This window comes from Pelophylax lessonae (assembly GCF_965119305.1).
Source record: "Pelophylax lessonae genome assembly, chromosome: 6".
Taxonomy (NCBI): domain Eukaryota; kingdom Metazoa; phylum Chordata; class Amphibia; order Anura; family Ranidae; genus Pelophylax; species Pelophylax lessonae.
Window position 1 is genome coordinate 301,652,337 of NC_138773.1, and position 20,171 is coordinate 301,672,507.

Genomic DNA, 20,171 nt, shown 5'->3' on the forward strand with positions numbered 1-20,171 from the left:
CGCTTGCGCGCCGCCGGAGGCTCGCTCCCGCTGTTTTCATTCACAGCGGGAGTCGGGCCAGGGGAGGAGCAGCGGCGATCGCCGCTGCTCTTACCCGATCGTCGGGGATCGAGTCTGGAGATCCGCCCGCTGTGTGTAAACACAGCGGGCGGATCTCCATAGTGACAGGGAGTGACAGATCGGACTGTTCAGCATAGCTGGACATCCGATCTGTCCATGACTCAGTCACCTCCCCCCCTACACGTCAGTAAGCACCAGGCATACATTAACCCCTCCCTCTCCAATAAAATTAACCCCTTCCCTGCCAGTGTCATTTTTACAGTAACAGTGCATATATATAGCACTGATTACTGCAGTAATGTCACTGGTACCCCCAAAAGTGTCAAAAATGTCAGTCAAGGGTCCGATCTGTCCGCCGCAATGTCGCAGTCCCACAAAAAAAAAAAAACGCAGATCGCCGCCATTACGCGTTAAAAAAAAAACACCAAAGATGACAGAAATCTTTCCCTTTGTTAGTAAACGCAATAACTTTTGCGCAAACCAATCAAAATACGCTTATTGCGATTTTTTTTACCAAACATAGGTAGCAGAAAACAAATTGGCCAAAAATTTTTAAAAAAATTGGTTTTTACATCTTTTTTGGGGGGAATTTCATATAAAAAAAATGTTAAAAATATTGTTATTTTTTCAAAATAAACGCTCTTTTTTTGTTTATAGCGCAACAAGTAAAAATCGCACAGGTGATCAAATACCACCAAAAGAAAGCTCTGTTTGTGGGAAAAAAAGGACGTAAATTTCGTTTGGGTATGGCGTCGCACGACCGCGCAATTGTCAGTTGAATTCGCACAGCGCCGAATCGCAAAAAGTGGCCTGGACGGAAGACAGCAAAATCCTCCGGTGGTAAAGTGGTTAATCATCAGTGCCCTGATTACAGAAACGTAAAAAACAGTGCCAATCAGTGTCCACCATCAGTGCCCATAGTGCTGCCAGTCAGTGCCCATAAGTGCATGCTCATCTGTGCTGCCCATCAGTGTTCATCAGTGCCACCTATCAGTGCGGCATATTGGTACCTCCTCATCAGTGCCCATAAGTGCCGCCTCATAAGCGCACATCAGTGGAGAAAAATTATTTTATTTTCAAAATGTACTCACAAAAAATAAAAACTTTTTTTTTTCAAAATTTTCTGTTTTTTTTCTTTTTTTTTGTAAGAAATAAAAAACCCTGCGGTGATTAAATACCACCAAAAGAAAGCTCTATTTGTGTGAAAAAAATGATAATTTCATATAGGTACAGTGTAGCATCACCGCGCAATTGTCATTCAAAGTGTGAGAGCAGTGGTTAAAGTAACGTTGTAATTGTCAGTCAGTTCCACAGTCCAATGCAATTCTTAGGTTTGAAAAATTTGGGGCCTAACTGTATTAATTCAGTTGTGTCTGAAAAAAACAAATAATTCTGAATATTTTCATGATATAGAATGACAAATCCACCGAAAAAACGAATGAACATGTTCTAAGCGAATATAGCTAATCTTCCTTCCTAAGTACCAAAAGAATAACAGAACTTACAAAAATACGAATCGATTAAAAAAAATGAATACACTCACCAGCCACGTTATTAGGTACACCCGTTCAATTGCTTGGTAACACAAATTGCTAATCATCCAATCACATGGCAGCAACTCAATGCATTTAAGTATCTAGACGCGGTGAAGATGACTTGCTGAAGTTCAAACCGAGCTTCAGAATAGGGGAAGAAAGGGGATTTAAAGTGGAGTTCCACCCTATTTTTATACTTACCTCCATCTTCTCGCTCCGGGTCACCTGAAAAAGAAATGGATAATCGCATATTATTTTTTTTTTTACTTACCTCGTAGCGAAGAAAATATACTTACCTTACTTCCTTCTTCCTCCTTCCTCGGCCGCGGCCCGTCGTCACTTCCTGGCTCTGCAATGATTCCTGGGAGCTGAACGTCATCGCTCCCAGGAATCATTGCGCCTGCACCGGCCCCGACGTCAGTTCCGGGTCGCGCGCGTCATCCCCTTCTAAACAGCTTCTGGGCATGCCCAGAAGCTGTGGAGGGATGACGCGCGCGACCCGGAAGTGACGTCGGGGCCGGCGCAGAGCATCGTGGGACCAAAGAAGGCGGAAGAAGACGCCGAAGAGGACGCGCTGGCTTCAAGCTGCCCACACCTGAGATGGCAGCGCTGGACAAGACGTTTGCAAGGTAAGTATTTCGTCTTGCAGGTAAGTGCAACCCGGGACAGATCAGAGGCTAGCCATTGTGGAATGCACTAGCCCTGACTGTCCCGGGGGTATTAAAAAAAAAAAAAAAAAATCCAGGGTGGAACTCCGCTTTAAGTGACTTTGAACGTGGCATGGTTGTTGGTGCCAGACAGGCTGGTCTGAGTATTTTAAAAACTGCTGATCTACTAGGATTTTCACACATAACCCTCTCTTGGGTTTACAGAGAATGGTGGGAAAAAGAGAAAATATCCAGTGAGCGGCAGTTGTGTGGAGGAAAATGCCTTGATGATGTCAGAGGAGAATGGGCAGACTGGTTCCAGATGATAGAAAGGCAACAATAACTCAAATAAGCACTCGTTACATCCAAGGTATGCAGAATACCATCTCTGAATGCACAACACATCGAACCTTGAAGCAGATGGGAAACAGCATCAGAAGACCACACCGGGTGCCACTCCTGCCAGCTAAGAACAGGAAACTGAGGCTACAATTCACACCGGCTAACCAACCTGGACAATAGAAGATTAGAAAAAGGTTGCCTGGTCTGATGAGTCTCGACTTCAGCAGCGACATTAAAATTGTACGGTCAAAATTTGGAGTAAACGCGTATCACCGTGTCAGGCAAACTCGTATCACCGTGTCAGGCAAACTCGTATCACCGTGTCAGGCTAGTGGTGTAATGGTGTGGAGGATATTTTCTTGGCACACTTTGGGCCCCTTAGTACCAATTGAGCATTGTTTATACGCCACGGCCTACCTGAGCATTGTTACTGACCATGTCCATCCCTTTATGACTGCAGTGTCCCCATCTTCTGATGGCTCCTTCCAGCAGGATAATGCACCATGTCACAAAGCTCAAATCATCTCACTACTGGTTTCTTCACCATGACAATGAGGTCACTGTCCTCCAATGGCCTCCACACTCACCACATCTCATCCAATAGAGCACCTTTGGGATGTGGTGGAATGGGAAAATCCCATTATGGATGTGCAGCCGACAAATCTGCAGCAACCGCGTGATGATATCATGTCACTATGGAGGAAAATCTCTGAGGAATCTTTCCAACACCTTGTTGTATCTATGCCAGGAAGAATAAAGGCAAAAGGGGGTCCAACCCGCTACTAGCAAGGTGTACCTAATAAAGTGGCCAGCGAGTGTGTACTCTTAGACCCCATTCACACTGGGGTGAGCCGACTTTGCCGGGCGACCTGTGAAGTCGCGTCGCTCAGCTCGCACCATGACCTCGGAGCGGCCGGCACGGACTTCACATAATTTAAGTCAATGCAGGTCGCTCCGGGTCGCCCCAAAGAGGCTCCGGAACCTTTTTCTAAGTCGGAGCGACTTGTGTCGCTCCTATTCGAATGGGTCCACAGCTTCTCTATGGCGAGCGACCTACGGCGACCTGTCAGGCAACCAGGCCGCCTGACAGGTCGCCCCAGTGTGAACCGGCTCTTATGGATCTTTCCAAAATCGAATCATTCGAACAATGATTAGGACAAAACAAAATTTACTTATCGAATGAAACCGAAACAAAACTAATTTTTCCGCCGTGCAATTATCTAGTAGGTATACGTGACTGGTACACTTTGAAAACCAGACTCTGCTAATTTAGCTGGCCCAATCTGCTCACGTATTATGCACGGCTGGCTTTACACGTTGATCATTGTTTGTGCGATGTGTAGAAGCGCTGACACGGCAGAACTTGTGGTAAATGACCCCCATCTCCACAGTACGAGTGGCAGAACTAATCCCCCACTTACACAAGCATAATGCCACCACCAGGATGCCGTCTGCGGAGCACGGAGCTCCGTGTCAGAAGGGAGCAGCCCGCAGGCTAATGTACCTTCTCATTACACGAGTCTACGTTCTCTCCCTCCGTTCTGCCTTCGCTTAGCAGCTTCAGTGGAGAAACACTTAATAACATATTGTGACTGTTCCGTACATTAAGGGAACAAATACAAGGCGCTGCATCCCTGCGAGGCTTCCGAAAATCAGAAAACACCGCTATGCTGGAGGGAGATGGAGACTACTGGGATCAGAACAATAGAGGATATAGCCGGGTGTTATGGAGATTTTACAAGGGAATAAAAATATTTCCCCAACAAAATGATTTCCAGTTTGATGAAGCCGTTTTAAAGCGTATTAAATGTTTGTATGCAGGGCTTGGTGAATGGAGCAAGAGAGTTTGTGTGTCAGCATAGGGAGGTGCTCTTTATGGTAAGTGATTGTAAATGGATAGACATTACACTAAACTCCAGGAAAAAAAAAAAAAAAAAGAAAGAAATAATAATTACATTCATGAATATATTCTTAACTAAGAAAAGTTACTCCTTTTGCTGTCAGTCTCTTTAAAACTTCCAAATTCCTTCTTTTTTTTTCTTTTTTGCTGTGAACCAAATTTCTGATAGAGGGTGGCTATGTTCATTCTCCACTGTCCCACTGTATATAGGAACATACCCCACCCTGCCTTAGTCCCACTGTATATAGGAACATACCCCACCCTGCCTTAGTCCCACTGTATATAGGAAAATACCTCACCCTGCCTTAGTCCCTCTGTATGTAGGAACATCGCCACCCAGCCTTTGCCCCACTATGTAGGAACATAGCCACATTGGCTTAGCCCCACTGTATGTAGGAACGTAGTCACCCTGCCTTAGCCCCACTGTATGGAGGAACGTAGTCACCCTGCCTTAGCCCCACTATATGGAGGAATGTGGCCACCCTGCCTTAGACCCACTGTATGTAGGATCGTAGCCATCCTGCCTTAGCCCCACTGTATGGAGGAACGTAGCCACCCTGCCTTACCCCCACTGTATGTAGGAACATAGCCACCCTGCATTAGCCCCACTGTATGTAGGAACGTAGCCACCCTGCCTTATTCTCACTGTATGTAGGAACGTAGCCACCCTGCCTTATTCTCACTGTATGGAGGAACGTAGCCACTCTGCCTTAGCCCCACTGTATGGAGGAATGTAGCCACCCTGCCTTAGCCCCACTGTATGTAGGAACGTAGTCACCCTGGCTTAGCCCCACTGAATGTAGGAACGTAGACACCCTGCCTTAGCTCAACTACATGTAGGAACGTAGACACCCTGCCTTAGTCCTACTACATGTAGGAACATAGCCACCCAGCCTTAGCTCCACTATGTAGGAACACAGCCACCCTGCCTTAGCCCCACTGTATGTAGGAACGTAGCCACCTTGCCTTAGTCCCACTGTATGTAGGAACATAGCCACCATGCCTTAGTCCCAATGTATGGAGGAACATAGCCACCCTGCCTTAGCCCCACTGTATGTAGGAACGTAGCCACCCTGCCTTATTCTCACTGTATGGAGGAACGTAGCCACCTTGCCTTATGCTCACTGTATGGAGGAACGTAGCCACTCTGCCTTAGCCCCACTGTATGGAGGAATGTAGCCACCCTGCCTTAGCCCCACTGTATGTAGGAACGTAGTCACCCTGGCTTAGCCCCACTGAATGTAGGAACGTAGACACCCTGCCTTAGCTCCACTACATGTAGGAACGTAGACACCCTGCCTTAGTCCTACTACATGTAGGAACATAGCCACCCAGCCTTAGCCCCACTATGTAGGAACACAGCCACCCTGCCTTAGCCCCACTGTATGTAGGAACGTAGCCACCTTGCCTTAGTCCCACTGTATGTAGGAACATAGCCACCATGCCTTAGTCCCAATGTATGGAGGAACGTAACCACCCTTGCCTTAGCCCCACTGTAGCAACCCTCTCTTGCTCACTCCCGAGATGGACGATGGGATGGGTGGTGTAAATAGGGCAGTGTACAACTAACATACAACGCTTAAACCAAATGAATGGAAGGGAGGGAGAGAAAGACACGTTTGGGATCTGACAGAGGAAGCTACAAGGAGGTAGAAGAAATGATTTCATGGAATAATCTCACTGTATGTAGAAACATAGCCACCCTGCCTTAGTCCCACTGTATGTAGGAACGTAGCCACCCTGCCTTAGTCCCACTGTATGTAGGAACGTAGCCACCCTTGCCTTAGTCCCACTGTATGTAGGAACGTAGCCACCCTTGCCTTAGTCCCACTGAATGGAGGAACGTAGCCACCCTTGCCTTAGTCCCACTGTATGGAGGAAGGTAGCCACCCTTGCCTTAGTCCCACTGTATGGAGGAACGTAACCACCCTGCCTTAGAACCATTGTATGGAGGAACGTACCCACTGTATGGAGGAATGTAGCCCCCCTGCCTTATCTCCACTGTTTGTAGGCAGTACGGCTGGTGCTCAAAAGTTTTGGTGGGGGGCGCAAAAAGAAAAATGTAATAGGTATTGCTTTGCGGCAAAAAACACGGTAAAAAATGGAGTGACTTTGAGGTCATGGTACAGGCATGGCACAGGTCATGGTACAGGCATGGCACAGGTCATGGTACAGGCATGGCACAGGTCATGGTACAGGCATGGCACAGGTCATGGTACAGGCATGGCACAGGTCATGGTACAGGAGATGGTATAGGCATGGCACAGGTCATGGTAAGGGCATGGCACAGGGCATGTCACAGGTCATGGTATAAGCATGTCACAGGTCATGGTATAAGCATGTCACAGGTCATGGTATAAGCATGTCACAGGTCATGGTATAAGCATGTCACAGGTCATGGTACAGGCATGTCACAGGTCATGGTACAGGCATGTCACAGGTCATGGTACAGGCATGTCACAGGTCATGGTACAGGCATGTCACAGGTCATGTCACAGGCCATGTCACAGGTCATGGCATCGCGCTGTAGTGGCTTTAATCACTTACCTGCTTTCCTGGGCTGCCTGCGAGACGTCCACGGCGCGCTGCTCCTCTCCTCGAGTCCTCTTCTTCCTTCTTCTGACGGCGGCGGGAAGGTGACGGAGATCGGGTGGTGAGCGAGACAGTCCGCGGCACTGCTCTTCTCCTCCTCGAGAGTCCTCTTCTTCCTTCTGTTGTGACGGTGGCGGGCAGGCAAACCACCTCTCTCTGGCAGTGGCAGATCGTCATGCTACACAGGTCTGGGCCGTCCGGCGGGAGGAGATCGGGCGGTGATGGTGCGTGACTGACGCACGCACCGGCCCCGCCCCCATTGCGACGTCAGCAGGGTCAGGATGTCCTAAATAATGACTGGTCCAGGCTGGAGTCTGGACCAATCACAGCCAGGACATCACAAAAGTGGGGAGTGTTGGGGCGCATTGCTCTGCGCCCCGGTGACCCCCAGAAGGCCGCCAATCTGCGCCTCTGCCCGCCGCACGTGGGGTGGAAACCCCCACTCCCATAGCCACCACTAAGTCCGGTGCCCCTAGTGGGCTAAAAATTTATTTATTTATTTTTTAAATCTTTTTTTTGGCCTATTCACTGGCCGCCACTGTTTGTAGGAAGGTAGCCACCCTGCCTTAGCCCCACTGTATAGGAACGTAGCCACCCTCTCTTGCTCACTGATAGGGCAGTGTACAACTAACGTACAATGCTTAAACCAAATGAATGGAAGTGAGGGAGTGGACAGAGGAAGTTACAAGGAGGCAGAAGAAGTGATTTTATGGAATAAGGTTTAACGCTGACATTGCGTTACACAGGGGTGTCCATCACAGCTCAATGGGGCTGGTATGAATGATCCCTAAATGTATCCTGCAGTGACACGGGGACAGAGAAGACTGAGCAGATCAATAATTAAATTGTTGATATGGAACCCTCAGAAGGAGTACTGTTGTAAACCCTTTCATATACTCAGTGAAGTGACTGGCTTCAGGTGATACACAGAGATAAAACAAGTCTCTGTACACAAGTTGTACATGTTTATCTGCAGTCTGTTCTCTACATTCATTCAAAGTGCTGAATTTATAATGCTCGTCTGATGTGTCAGAAATCAGGGGGAGGGGAGCTAAAATTACACACTGCAGAGCTCAGTGAGGGGAGCTCAGAGCTGAATGAAGGCATTTTGTCTTGCTTACACACTGGGACAGTGTTACACAATGCAGTTCAATGGGGCCAGAGTGAATGAGCCCTAAATATATCCTGCAGTGACGCGAGGACATAGAAGACTGGTAGGAACTGCAGGGGACCCTGGAGAGCAACAGTCCCAGAAGTGTTCATTTCCCAGCGGATGTCAGGGGACAAGAACTCGCAATGGAAGTGGTGCTTTGTAGTGCCAAGACCAGGAAAAGTGAGGATTGTTTTATAGGTAACAAAGCTTTTAAAGATTACTTTTTCGCAACAGGGTCCCATTAAGAACGACCAGCGCGGCAAGATCCAATAAAGTGCATTTAAAAATGGATTAGACGCCTTTCTTGCTGGTAATGGAATTTGCATCTAAAACTAATAGGACTGATCAGCTTAGTAATTGATTCACGGAACAAATTTGGCAGTCATTGACAAACTCAAGGGTTACCACCCCCCCCCCCCCCCTCCATTATAGAAACTGCCAAAGTGGCGTTTTTCTATGCCTTCTTCTGGACCAACACTATTAAAATGAGAAATAAAGAGTAGTATAATGGGTATATAAAGGCACTAGAAAAAAAAACTGTTGCTGTCATCACAATTCAAACAGCTTTTCATTTTAATTAAAGTGGTTCTAAAGGCAGAATTTTTTTTTTTAGCTTATCTTTTTATCTTGTTAAGGCCCCTTTCACACTTGTGCGCCTTGTCCTGCGATTATGGACTGCAAAGTCGCCTGACAAGTCGCACTTCATGATTTCCAATGAGTACCGTTCATATCTGTGTGACTTCAAGTTGCTACGACTTCAAAAGTAGTCCTTGCACTACTTTGGTCTAACTTTGATGCATTGTGAGGTCCAAAGACATACACATTGCTTCAAGTCCAGTCAAAATCGCTGCAAACAAATTGTGGCAAAATCGCGTGACTTTGGGTTCGCACAAGTGTGAAAGGGGCCTAAAAATAACAAACATGTTATACTTCCCTTCTTCATGCAGTTGGTTTTGCACAGAGCAGCCCGGATCCTCCTCTTCTCGGGTCTCTCTTCTGCGCTCCTGGCCCCTCCCTCCTGTTGAGTGCCCCCACAGCAAGAAGCTTGCTATGGGGGCACCCGAACTGAGCCACTGCTCCCTGTGTCCATTCAGACACAGAGCAGAGGCCTGAACCCACCCTCTTTCTCTCCTCATTGGTTCACTGACTGACAGCAGCAGGAGCCAAAAGCCCCCCCCTCCCCCCCCCGCTGCTGTCTCAGCCAGTGAGGAGGGGAGTCCCGGACAGCCGAAACTCTTCTGCAACATCACTAGATTTAGATGGATCTCAGGTAAGTATTAGGGGGACCATTTCTCCGAACCCAGCTGCACTTATCAGCCATGATGCCCCTTCTTCCAGTAAGGTGTTGCCACCTCTGGGTCACCTGCTTTAATCCCTTCCCACCCACCTCCCAAAAGGTTCTGAATGCCCAGGACACCGGAAAGGACCTACAAACATGTGACAACTGATTGGCTCTCACGGTGGTCACATGGTCAGGAGCTGATCCTGCTGGCTACCGATCATTCGTAGGGATCAAGAGCTATCCGACAGCCTGGCCTCCATGCTGGGGGCATGCCCTGACCACAGGAACATTGGCTGCCCAGGGATGTAGATGTGCAGCGTGTGGGTGTTAAAGCTTCCCTTTTCGCATAAACATCTAAGGGCCCATTGCCACGTCTCCTAAAAAGGGCCGTCTTTTACCGGCAGCCCTGTGCATAGTTGCCAACATTTGAAAAAAATTTCCAGGGACACTTTCCAGCACAGCTATCAATTACTTACTTAAAAATGTGCCACACCCACTTCCCTGAAGCTCCGCCCGTTCCGCATAATTAATCTCTGCCTACTTATCAGCTTATAGGGTCTACGCATTTTACGCATTTGCCGAGACAGTCCCGGCAGAGTAAATTACCCGGGACAGGGCTCCTGTTTGCCAGTACTGTCTCGGCAAAAAGAGGACGGTTGGCAAGAATGCCCCTGCTGGCAAAAGTGGGCCCTGCACAGAAGATCAATGTCCATTCCTGTGTGAATGGAGCCTAAAAAGTGGAAAAAAAAAAAATATCTGGGGAGATCAAAAGAAGATTATACTTCCCAGATAACTTTTGCTGCTAAAGGTAGAAGAATCAGTGTGAATGAAGCTTTGGGAGCCGCGAATAATGAATATACAGTAGAAACCCTTCAAGATATCTGAAATACCGAACAGAGAGGACAGAGGACGACTCTTCCGGGATCGGCGGCGCGGCCCGGACTCAGTGCTGGACGCGGCTTGGATGGGATTCACGTCTGAGATCAACATCGTTGTTTTCGCCATCACAGCTTCTTTAATCTGCAAATAAATGTAGATTAGAACGAAGAACCAATAAAAAGGCCAAGATGGAGACATCTGTAATGAATATTTATTATCTTTTGTTTATCGACCACATCCATATTTTTGTAATAGTTTAAAAACAAGACAAAGAGGAGACTATTGTCCAAATTCGGAAAAAAAATAAAATAATATACACACTCTACCATTTGCTATTAACCCCTTCATGACGGATGGTAAAACGAATACCTGAAACCAGTTTTGCACCGGTGTTAGTAAAACGGTACATGTCATCGGAACTACTACTATCCAGGTAAATTCTACTGCATTTTCTTTTCAGGACAAACTGGGCTTTCATTTGGTGGTAAATGGTAATGGATATCTACTCATTTAATGAACCACTTGACCTCCGGAAGATTTCTTTTGTGATATGGCACTGTTTTACTTTAATGAGTTCCGGCCTCAAAATCTGAAAAAAAATCGATTTTGGGCAATCCGCTTGCTTTGGGTCACCCGAAAAAGAAATGGATGCTCCCAATTTTTTTTTTTTTTTGGTCACTTACCTTGATAAGGAAGAAAATATACTCTCCTTCCTTACACTTCCTCCCTCTGCGGCCGCGGCCCGCGCCGTCTCTTCCGGTTTGCGATGACTCCTGGGAGCTGAACGTCATCGCTCCCAGGAGTCAATGCACCTGCACCGGCCCCGCTCGTCACTTCCGGTGCAAGCGTGGCATTACCTGCTAAACAGCTTCTGGGCATGCCCAGAAGCTGTCTGGGGATGCCGTGCCTGCACCGGAAGTGACGAGCGGGGCCGGTGCAGTGCATTGTGGGACTCCGACGTCACGGAAGAGGACACGAAGAGGGACGCTGCGGCTTCAGCTGCCCACACCTGAGATGGCAGCGCTGGAGAAGAAATTTTCAAGGTAAGTATTTCTTCTTACAGGTAAGTGCGACCCAGGACAGATCAGAGGCTATCCATTGTGGAATGTACTAGCCCTGACTGTCCCGGGGGTATTTTTATCTAGATTTGACCCCCGAGGCCGGAACTCCGCTTTAACTGGCAATTGCGTGGTCGTGCGACGCTGTACACAGATAATATTTTTGTCCTTTTGTTCCCACAAATACAGAAGAGCTTTCTTTTGGTGGTATTTGATCAGTTTTTTTTTGCTATAAACAAAAAAAGATCGACAATTTTGAAAGAAAAAAAAAAACAATATTTTTTACTTTCTGCTATAAAACATATCCAAAAAAAAAATAATTTGAATTTCTTTATTAATTTAGGCCAATATGTATTTAGCTACATATTTTTGGTAAAAATAAAATCCCAATAAGTGTATAGTGATTGGTTTGCGCATTAAGTTATCGCGTCTACAAAACTAGGGGATATTTATATTTATTTTTTATTAGTAATGGTGGCGATCAGCGATTTATAGTGGGACTACGATATTGTGGCAGACAAATCAGGCACTGACAGACACTTTTGACACTTGGGAACACCAATACAGTGATTAGTGCTAAAAAATATGCACTGTCAATGTACTGACACTGGCAGAGACGGGGTTAATATCAGAGGTGATCAAAGGGTTAAACGTGTGCCTAGGGAGTGCTTACTGTGGGGGGAGGTGCTTTGACTATTGGAAAGCAAAGATCCGTGTTCCTGCTTTGATCAATACCTTGCCTACTGACAGAACGTCAATCTGCCTTGTTTATATTGGCAGATTGTCGTTCTGCCTGCGTCATCGCCAGGTTCCGGTGGACATCGAATCAGCGGTGCCCGCCGCTGGGTTTCCGCTGTGTGTGATTACAGCAGGAGCGGGTCGCTGGCGGGCCACCCTGCTACAGTAAATGTATAGTGGGCAAAAAAAAAAAACTGGCCCAGAATAGCAAAAATGTGACAATGAGGAGATCATACACCTTGGTTTTTTAGGGACCACAGATTTATGACTCCAGGGAACCCAACTACAAGGACCACGTCAAGCAGGACACAGCCTGGCTAGAGATTGCCTGCATATACACTATATTGTCAAAAGTATTGGGACACCTGCCTTTACACACACATGAACTTTAATGGCATCTGAGTCTTAGTCTGTAGGGGTCAATATTGAGTTGGCCCACCCTTGGCAGCTATAACAGCTTCAACTCCTCTGGGAAGGCAGTCCACAAGGTTTAGGAGTGTGTCTATGGGAATGTTTGACCATTCTTCCACAAGCGCATTTGTGAGGTCAGGCACTGATGTTGGAGAGAAGGCCTGGCTCGCAGTCTCTGCTCTAATTAATCCCAAAGGTGCTCTATCGGGTTGAGGTCAGGACTCTGTGCAGGCCAGTCAAGTTCCTCCACCCTAAACTCACTCATCCATGTCTTTATGGACCTTGCTTTGTGCACTGGTGCGCAGTCATGTTGGAACAGGAAGGGGCCATCCCCAAATGGTTCCACAAAGTTGGGAGCATGAAATTGTCCAAAATGTCTTTGTATGCTGACACCTTAAGAGTTCACTTCACTAGAACTAACGGGCCAAGCCCAACCTCTGAAAAACAACCCCACACCAAATGATTTGGACCATTGCACAAAGCAAGGTCCATAAGGACATGGATGAGCAAGTTTAGGGTGGAGGAACTGCACAGAGCCCTGACTTCAACCCGATAGAACACCTTTGGGATGTATTAGAGTGGAGAGTCAGGCCTTCTTGTCCAACATCACTGCCTGACTTCACAAATATGCTTCTGTAAGAATGGTCAAACATTCCCATAGACACTAACCTGATCTCAAAATATCAACCAAGCCGCTCTCTTCGGTCCTCCCAAGACCTCCGGCTCTCTAACTCCCTTGTCACCTCTTCCCATGCTCGCCTCCAGGATTTCTCCAGAGCTTCTCCCATTCTTTGGAACTCTCTACCCCAATATGTTCGACTGTCCCCTAATCTATCCATCTTTAGACGATCCCTGAAAACTCTTCTCTTTAAAGAAGCCTACCCGGCTACTAACTAATAACACTGTTTCACTTGCCAGTCAAGTTCCTCCACCCCAAACTTGCCCATCCATGTCTTTATGGACCTTGCTTTGTGCACTGGTGCGCAGTCATGTTGGAAGAGGAAGGGGCTATTCCCAAACTGTTCCCACAAAGTTGGAAGCATTAAATTGTCCAAAATGTCTTGGCATGCTGACGCCTTAAGAGTTCACTTCACTGGAACTAAGGGGCCAAACCCAACCCCCGAAAAACAACCCCCACACCATAATCCCCCCTCCACCAAATGATTTAGAATAGACCAATGCACAAACCGGCCGAAATGGGAATAGTGTATGGCCGGCCATAAGCACACATTTAACCCTTTAATATCCCCTGATGTTAACCCCTTCCCAGCCAGTATCATTAGTACAGTGACAGTGCATATTTTTAGCTACCGATCAGTCCTGTGTCTATTCATAACTGAGCCTGTAACTCATGTAACCAATTCCTGCCCAGCCTTTAGCACAGGGGTAGGGAACCTATGGCTCGTGAGCCAGATGTGGCTCTTTTGATGGCTGCATCTGGCTCGCAGACAAATCTATAATAAAGGGGGGCGTGTCCAGACGTGAGCCGCGCTGGACGTGTAGTCCCAGAGCTCCACAGTGTCTACCACTCAATCCAGTGCCATCCGCATAGCTGTGTGTGCCAAGGAGATTTCTGCACCCATCGACGGTACACTTTGTGGGCTACCCACCGCTATCCTCAGTTCGTCTCTGGGTGACCGGATTGCCGCGCTACAGACCCCGCGGCCTACTAGCGGTACCGCCGCCGGCTCATGTGCTGTGCATCTGAGGGCCTTGGCAATCACCGCCCGGTAAGGAGACCTGCCATCCACTCCCTGTGCCCCGACAGACACAATCTCCTTTGCCTCTGACACCCGGGAGCTGCCTCTCACATCCACTTCTGAGGTCTTTAGCGGCCAGCCACCATTTTCTCAGGGCCTATACTCCCCTCCATCACTCGCCGGCCTGCAGGGGCTTCACCACTCCGGCCTTATTACATACCAGCCTGCTCTGCTCTCTTACCGACCGGACTCCAAGCACTTTTACAGGGCTCCATCTACTCACTGTATAGCTGCGGCCCATGAATATGAATATTAAATAAAGGTTCTCGACCCTGAAATATAGTGTATGGCTCTCACGGAATTACATTTGAAAATATGTGGTGTTCATGGCTCTCTCAGCCAAAAAGGTTCCCGACCCCTGCTATAGCAGATTGACAGCCATGCGGGTGCTTTCCCATCCTGACTGGACATCATAGGACGTCCTGTCAGGATGCAGTGACCAGGGGGCCGCACAGTGGTGTGATTTGTCACCACCTGTGTCCACAGCACAGCTGATGACCGATAAGAGTATCGGCTTGCTGCCAGTAGCATGTGACCGCCGTGGCGAATAACTTTTTTTTTTCGTACTGTCACCAGTCAGTGTCCCTGGTCACTGCCACACTAGTTATAGGATGACACGCTACTGCACTGGTGACCGTAAGTAAAAAAAAAAAAAAAAAAATGATTTTTAATTTTTTTTTAATTTCCAGAAAATCATGACAAAAAATGACAACTTCAAAAAAACTCACCATGCCTCTTACTAAATACCTTGGACTGTCTACTTTCCAAAAAAAAATGGGTAATTTGGTGGGTATTTCTACTCTCCTGGCATTTTAGGGCCTCAAGAAGTGAGGCCGTCAGTACTTTAGGAATGATCAATAAATAAAAGCGTTTTTCTTAGTTTTTTTTTTTGCAAATAATTGTTCTTTATAAATTCCGCCTAAAATCTATTCTGCTACGTTTCTTTGGTGAAAATAACCCAAATCAGTGTATATTATTTAATCTGTAGGAAAGGTATAGAGTCCACAAACTATGGTGTGTGTGTGTGTGTTTGTGTGTAAAATAAATTTTTATTTCTCAAAAAACAAAAAAAAAAAAAAAAAAAAAAAAAAAAACCTCAGTGGTGATTAACCACTTGCTGACCAGTCACTGGGACTGTACTGCGGCATAGTGGCTCGATTCCGTCCAGTGACATAGACCTACGTAGCTGGACTCCTCCCCTTGTAGGCGACGCTCGCGCGCCGCCAGAGGCGCGCTCCCGCTGTTTTCAGTCACAGCGGGAGTCGGGCCAGGGGAGGAGCGGCGGCGATCGCCGCTGCTCTTTCCCGATCGTCTGGGAATCGAGTTTGGAGATCCGCCCGCTTGTGTAAACAGAGCGGGCGGATCTCCTAAGTGACAGACAGTGACAGATTGCAGGGTTCAGCATAGCTGAACATGCGATCTGTCCCTGTCTCACTCAGTCACCTCCCCCCACACACGTCAGTAAGCACCAGGCATACATTAACCCCTCCCTCTCCAATAAAATTAACCCCTTCCCTGCCAGTGTCATTTTTACAGTAACAGTGCATATGTATAGCACTGATTACTGTAGTAATGTCACTGGTACCCCCAAAAGTGTCAAATGTCAGTCAAGGGTCCGATCTGTGCGCCGCAATGTCGCAGTCCTGCAAAAAAAAAAAAAAAACGCAGATCGCCGCCATTATTCGTTAAAAAACACCGAAAATGACAGAAATCTTTCCCTTAGTTAGTAAACGCAATAACTTTTGCGTAAACCAATCAAAATACGCTTATTGTGATTTTTTTTACCAAACATATGTAGCAGAAAACAAATTGGCCAAAAATTTAAAAAAAAATTAGATTTTTACATTTTTTTTTGGGGGGGGGGGGGGATTTCATAAAAAAAAAAATGTTAAAAAATTTTTTTTTCAAAATAAACGCTCTTTTTTTGTTTATAGCGCAAAAAGTAAAAATTTGCACAGGTGATCAAATACCACCAAAAGAAAGCTCTGTTTGTGGGAAAAAAAGGACATAAATTTCGTTTGGGTACGGCGTCGCACGTCCGCGCAATTGTCAGTTAAAGTCGCACAGTGCCGAATCGCAAAAAGTGGCCTGGACGTAAGACAGCAAAATCCTCCGGTGGTAAAGTGGTTAAATACCACAAAAAAAACCTCTATTTGTGTGACCAAAGTCATAAAATTTAGTTTGGGTAGTGTGTTGCACGACTGCGCAATTGTCATTCAAAGTTCCAAAGCACCAGTGGCGGTAAAACATTTTTTTTTGGGTGGGGAGGGGGGGCGCAAACTAAAAAAAAAAAAAAAAAAAAAATCACTCGTCGTGCTCCCCCCTCCAGGTCCGCACTCACCAGAGGATGCCTTACGTTTCACAGGACGATAAGACAGAAACCGCAAGTGACGCGAGGACGAATATTGATTCGCTAAAATCAAAAGTGGGAAGGCAAAAAAGTTAAATCAAAAAGGAGAGGACAATCTGAAACAAGCCAATTAGAGCTTCGCCTCAAATCACATGCTTTTCAAAAGTTTCCAGATCGAATAGACATTGGCCCGTCGCCCCGCACAGTGCACGCACATATGAACGAACGAAATACAGTTTTTGTTTTTCTTATTTTTTAATAAATGATATGACTAATAGTTTTTAACATGTTAAAGTAGCTTTCTTCTTTGGCAAACTAACTTTGGGGGGCAGCCCCTTATTGACCGGCCACCACTGAACTGTAATGAAAGCTGGGTGGAGGGTTTTGAAAGTGCGCTATATTAAAGTGGTTAAAAAGAAAAAAAAAAATTTAAAAAGTTCAAAATTGTAAAAAAAATTTTTTTTAAAAAGTTAAAAAAAATTGGGAAATAATTGTATTAAATTGCACTTTTTGAAATTTGGGGGGGGTCCCTGTCAGGTGGGCCCTGTGATTTCCAACAGTAGCCCTGAGCATACAATCCACATTTGTAAAATAACGGAGCAATGATGCTCAATCCACAGAGATACAAGTTAATCCCGAATCTGGTGAATTACACCGGAATCTCCGCATTGGGGAGAAGTCGCTGTCCAGCATCTCAATTACATTACGCCGAACGCTGGAGAGGTGCTCCTTTTAAAACATTATCGGAGGCAGAAGCGCTGAATTGCTTTGAAGTCTGGAATCAATTTTTTCGTCTTTCAAAACACATTTCATCACTTTTTTTTCTCTCTTCTGTTACAGAAATCTATTTACTCCCATTAAAGCTGCATTCTAAACGGATGGGAAAACCAATCAGAGTCAGCGACAAGTCGCATGATACAGGTCCAATCCTTTTATCTCAGGAACCTCGGCTTACTGACCTGTAATAGGGGATTACAACAAACACCATTGCTTCTTTATCCCTTCTTCGCTCCACAGGAGCCAATGTTCACGGCTCCAGAGTCAGGGAGGACGGGGAGTTTAAAGGGATCCTCCACCTCCGGGTGACTTTAATCGCTTGTCTTATATGGCAACTACTTAAAAACACGCAGATTTTTTCTTTTTTTTTTTTTTTCTTTCTTGCTAATTTTTGTGTACCGGTTGTTCTGATATCCTCCAATGGTGACATTTATTTCTCTGATCTCTTTGACCCCACCCACTATCTTTAACCTCTTGGTGACCCAAAGTCTAGTGCTACTAATCATTTAGTACTCCATCAATAGAGCTCATGAGTGCTTAATCCACTGTCGCACATCGGAGAGCAATAATCCATCCAATATCGCTCTAAAATCTTGCTTTTATTCAGGAAACCACAATGTACAATACACAAATGCAGTCAGATTTCGCGTTTCAGCCTACAGTGCATGGCCTTAATCATAACTCTGATTAAGGTCATGTAGGCAGAAATGCGTCAACTGACTGTGTGCAGATTATCTCTATGGATTTTAACCCTTTGGTATTTATAAACGTCCTCCAAAAATAGGCCATACACATCCACTTCTTACACATCCACTCCTTTTTTTTGAAAGAAAAGCACAGTTTTTTTCAATGAAGAGAACATTAAATTAATCAGAAATACAGTCCAGACATTGTTAATGTGGTGACATTCTAGATGGAAACAGCTGATTTTTAATGGAATATCTACATAGGTGTACAGAGGCCCATTCCAGCAACCAAGTACATTACAAAACCCTTGTACAATTATGTTAGCACAGCTGAAAACGGTTGTGCCAATTAGAGAAGCTATAAAGCTGGCCTTCCTTGGAGCTAGTTGAGTATCCGGAGCATCAGCATGTGTGGGTTCGATTATACTCTCAAAATGGCCAGAAAAAGAGAACTTTCTTCTGAAACTCGACAGTCTATTCCTTTTCTGAGAAATGAAGGCTATTCCATGCGAGAAATTGCCAAGACACTGAAGATTTCCTACAACGATGTGTACTACTCCCTTCAGAGTACAGCACAAATGGGCTCTAACCAGAATAGAAAGAGAAGTGGGAGGCCCTGATGCACAACTAAGTACAAGTACATTAGAGTCTCTAGTTTTTGAGAAATAGACGCCTCACAGGTCCTTAACTGGCAGCCTTATTAAATGGTACCCGCAAAACGCCGGTCTCAACGTCCACAGTGAAGAGGCGACTCCGAGATGCTGGCCTTCTAGGCAGAGTGGCAAAGAAAAAGCCATATCTGAGACTGGCCAATAAAAGGAAAAAATTAAGATGGGAACACAGACATTGGACAGAGGAAGATTGAAAAAAGTGTTATGGACAGACTAATATAAGTTTGAGGTGTTTGGATCACACAGAAGAACATTTGTGAGAAGCAGAACAAGTGAACAGATGCTGGAGGAGTGCCTGATGCCATCTATCAAGCATGGTGGAGGTAATGTGATGGTCTGGCGCTGCTTTGGTGCTGGTAAAGTGGGAGATTTGTACAAGGTAAAAGGGATGCTTTAGGAAGCGTGGGGTGAAATTTCTTCAGATTACCAAGGCTGTATTTGCTGCAAAAGGAGAATTCTTCGATAAAAGCAAAATTTGAAGGACAAAATTATTATTTCCAATATATTTATTATTGTTAATTTTTTTTTTATTTACTTTTTAGACTTTTTCCTTGATTTTTTTGGGTTTTGATACCTTTTATTCCTACTACAAGGTAAGTAGGCATCCCATCCCTTTGAATAGGAATATAGCATGGCAGGTCCTCACTACGGAGAGAATCGGGGGTTTACAAGTCCCTAGATCTCTGCTATATGCTGGATAAAAAAAAAGGGATATAAGGCTTTCTAGTAAATAAAAGTCAGCGTTTACATCTGCCAGCGCTGAAAGTGACGTCATGACGCCGCTTCCGGCCTTTGAGGGTCTTCGATATGGCTGGGGACTATGTAGTTCACGGCCAGCTCTGTGGTAAACCATGGGGGGGGGGTCGTCCCCTCCCGTTGCCTGTAAAACCAATCAAGCAGCTTTTACATGTGTCACGGAAAGCGCTCCCGAACCCTGCATTCTGAGCGCAACGCACTCCCGAACCCTGCATTCTGAGCGCAACGCACTCCCGAACCCTGCATTCTGAGAGCAACGCACACTCCCGAACCCTGCATTCTGAGCGCAACGCACTCCCGAACCCTGCATTCTGAGAGCAACGCACTCCCGAACCCTGCATTCTGAGAGCAACGCACTCCCGAACCCTGCATTCTGAGAGCAACGCACTCCCGAACCCTGCATTCTGCGCGCAACGCACTCCCGAACCCTGCATTCTGAGCGCAACGCACTCCCGAACCCTGCATTCTGAGCGCAACGCACTCCCGAACCCTGCATTCTGAGCGCAACGCACTCCCGAACCCTGCATTCTGAGAGCAACGCACTCCCGAACCCTGCATTCTGAGAGCAACGCAC

The 20,171-nt window shown here is 46.2% G+C and overlaps 1 protein-coding gene across 1 annotated transcript in view; it reads right to left on the reverse strand.

The window, feature by feature from the left end:
• The window catches only part of LOC309558747 (rac GTPase-activating protein 1-like), a gene marked incomplete at both ends in the record, with an annotated part of 142,255 nt that overhangs the window by 64,466 nt on the left and 57,618 nt on the right, over window positions 1-20,171 (reverse strand). The window contains one exon of the mRNA XM_082261794.1: window positions 10,402-10,531. Coding sequence (XP_082117920.1) covers window positions 10,402-10,531 — 130 coding nt within the window. The remainder of the gene's footprint in view (window positions 1-10,401; window positions 10,532-20,171) is intronic.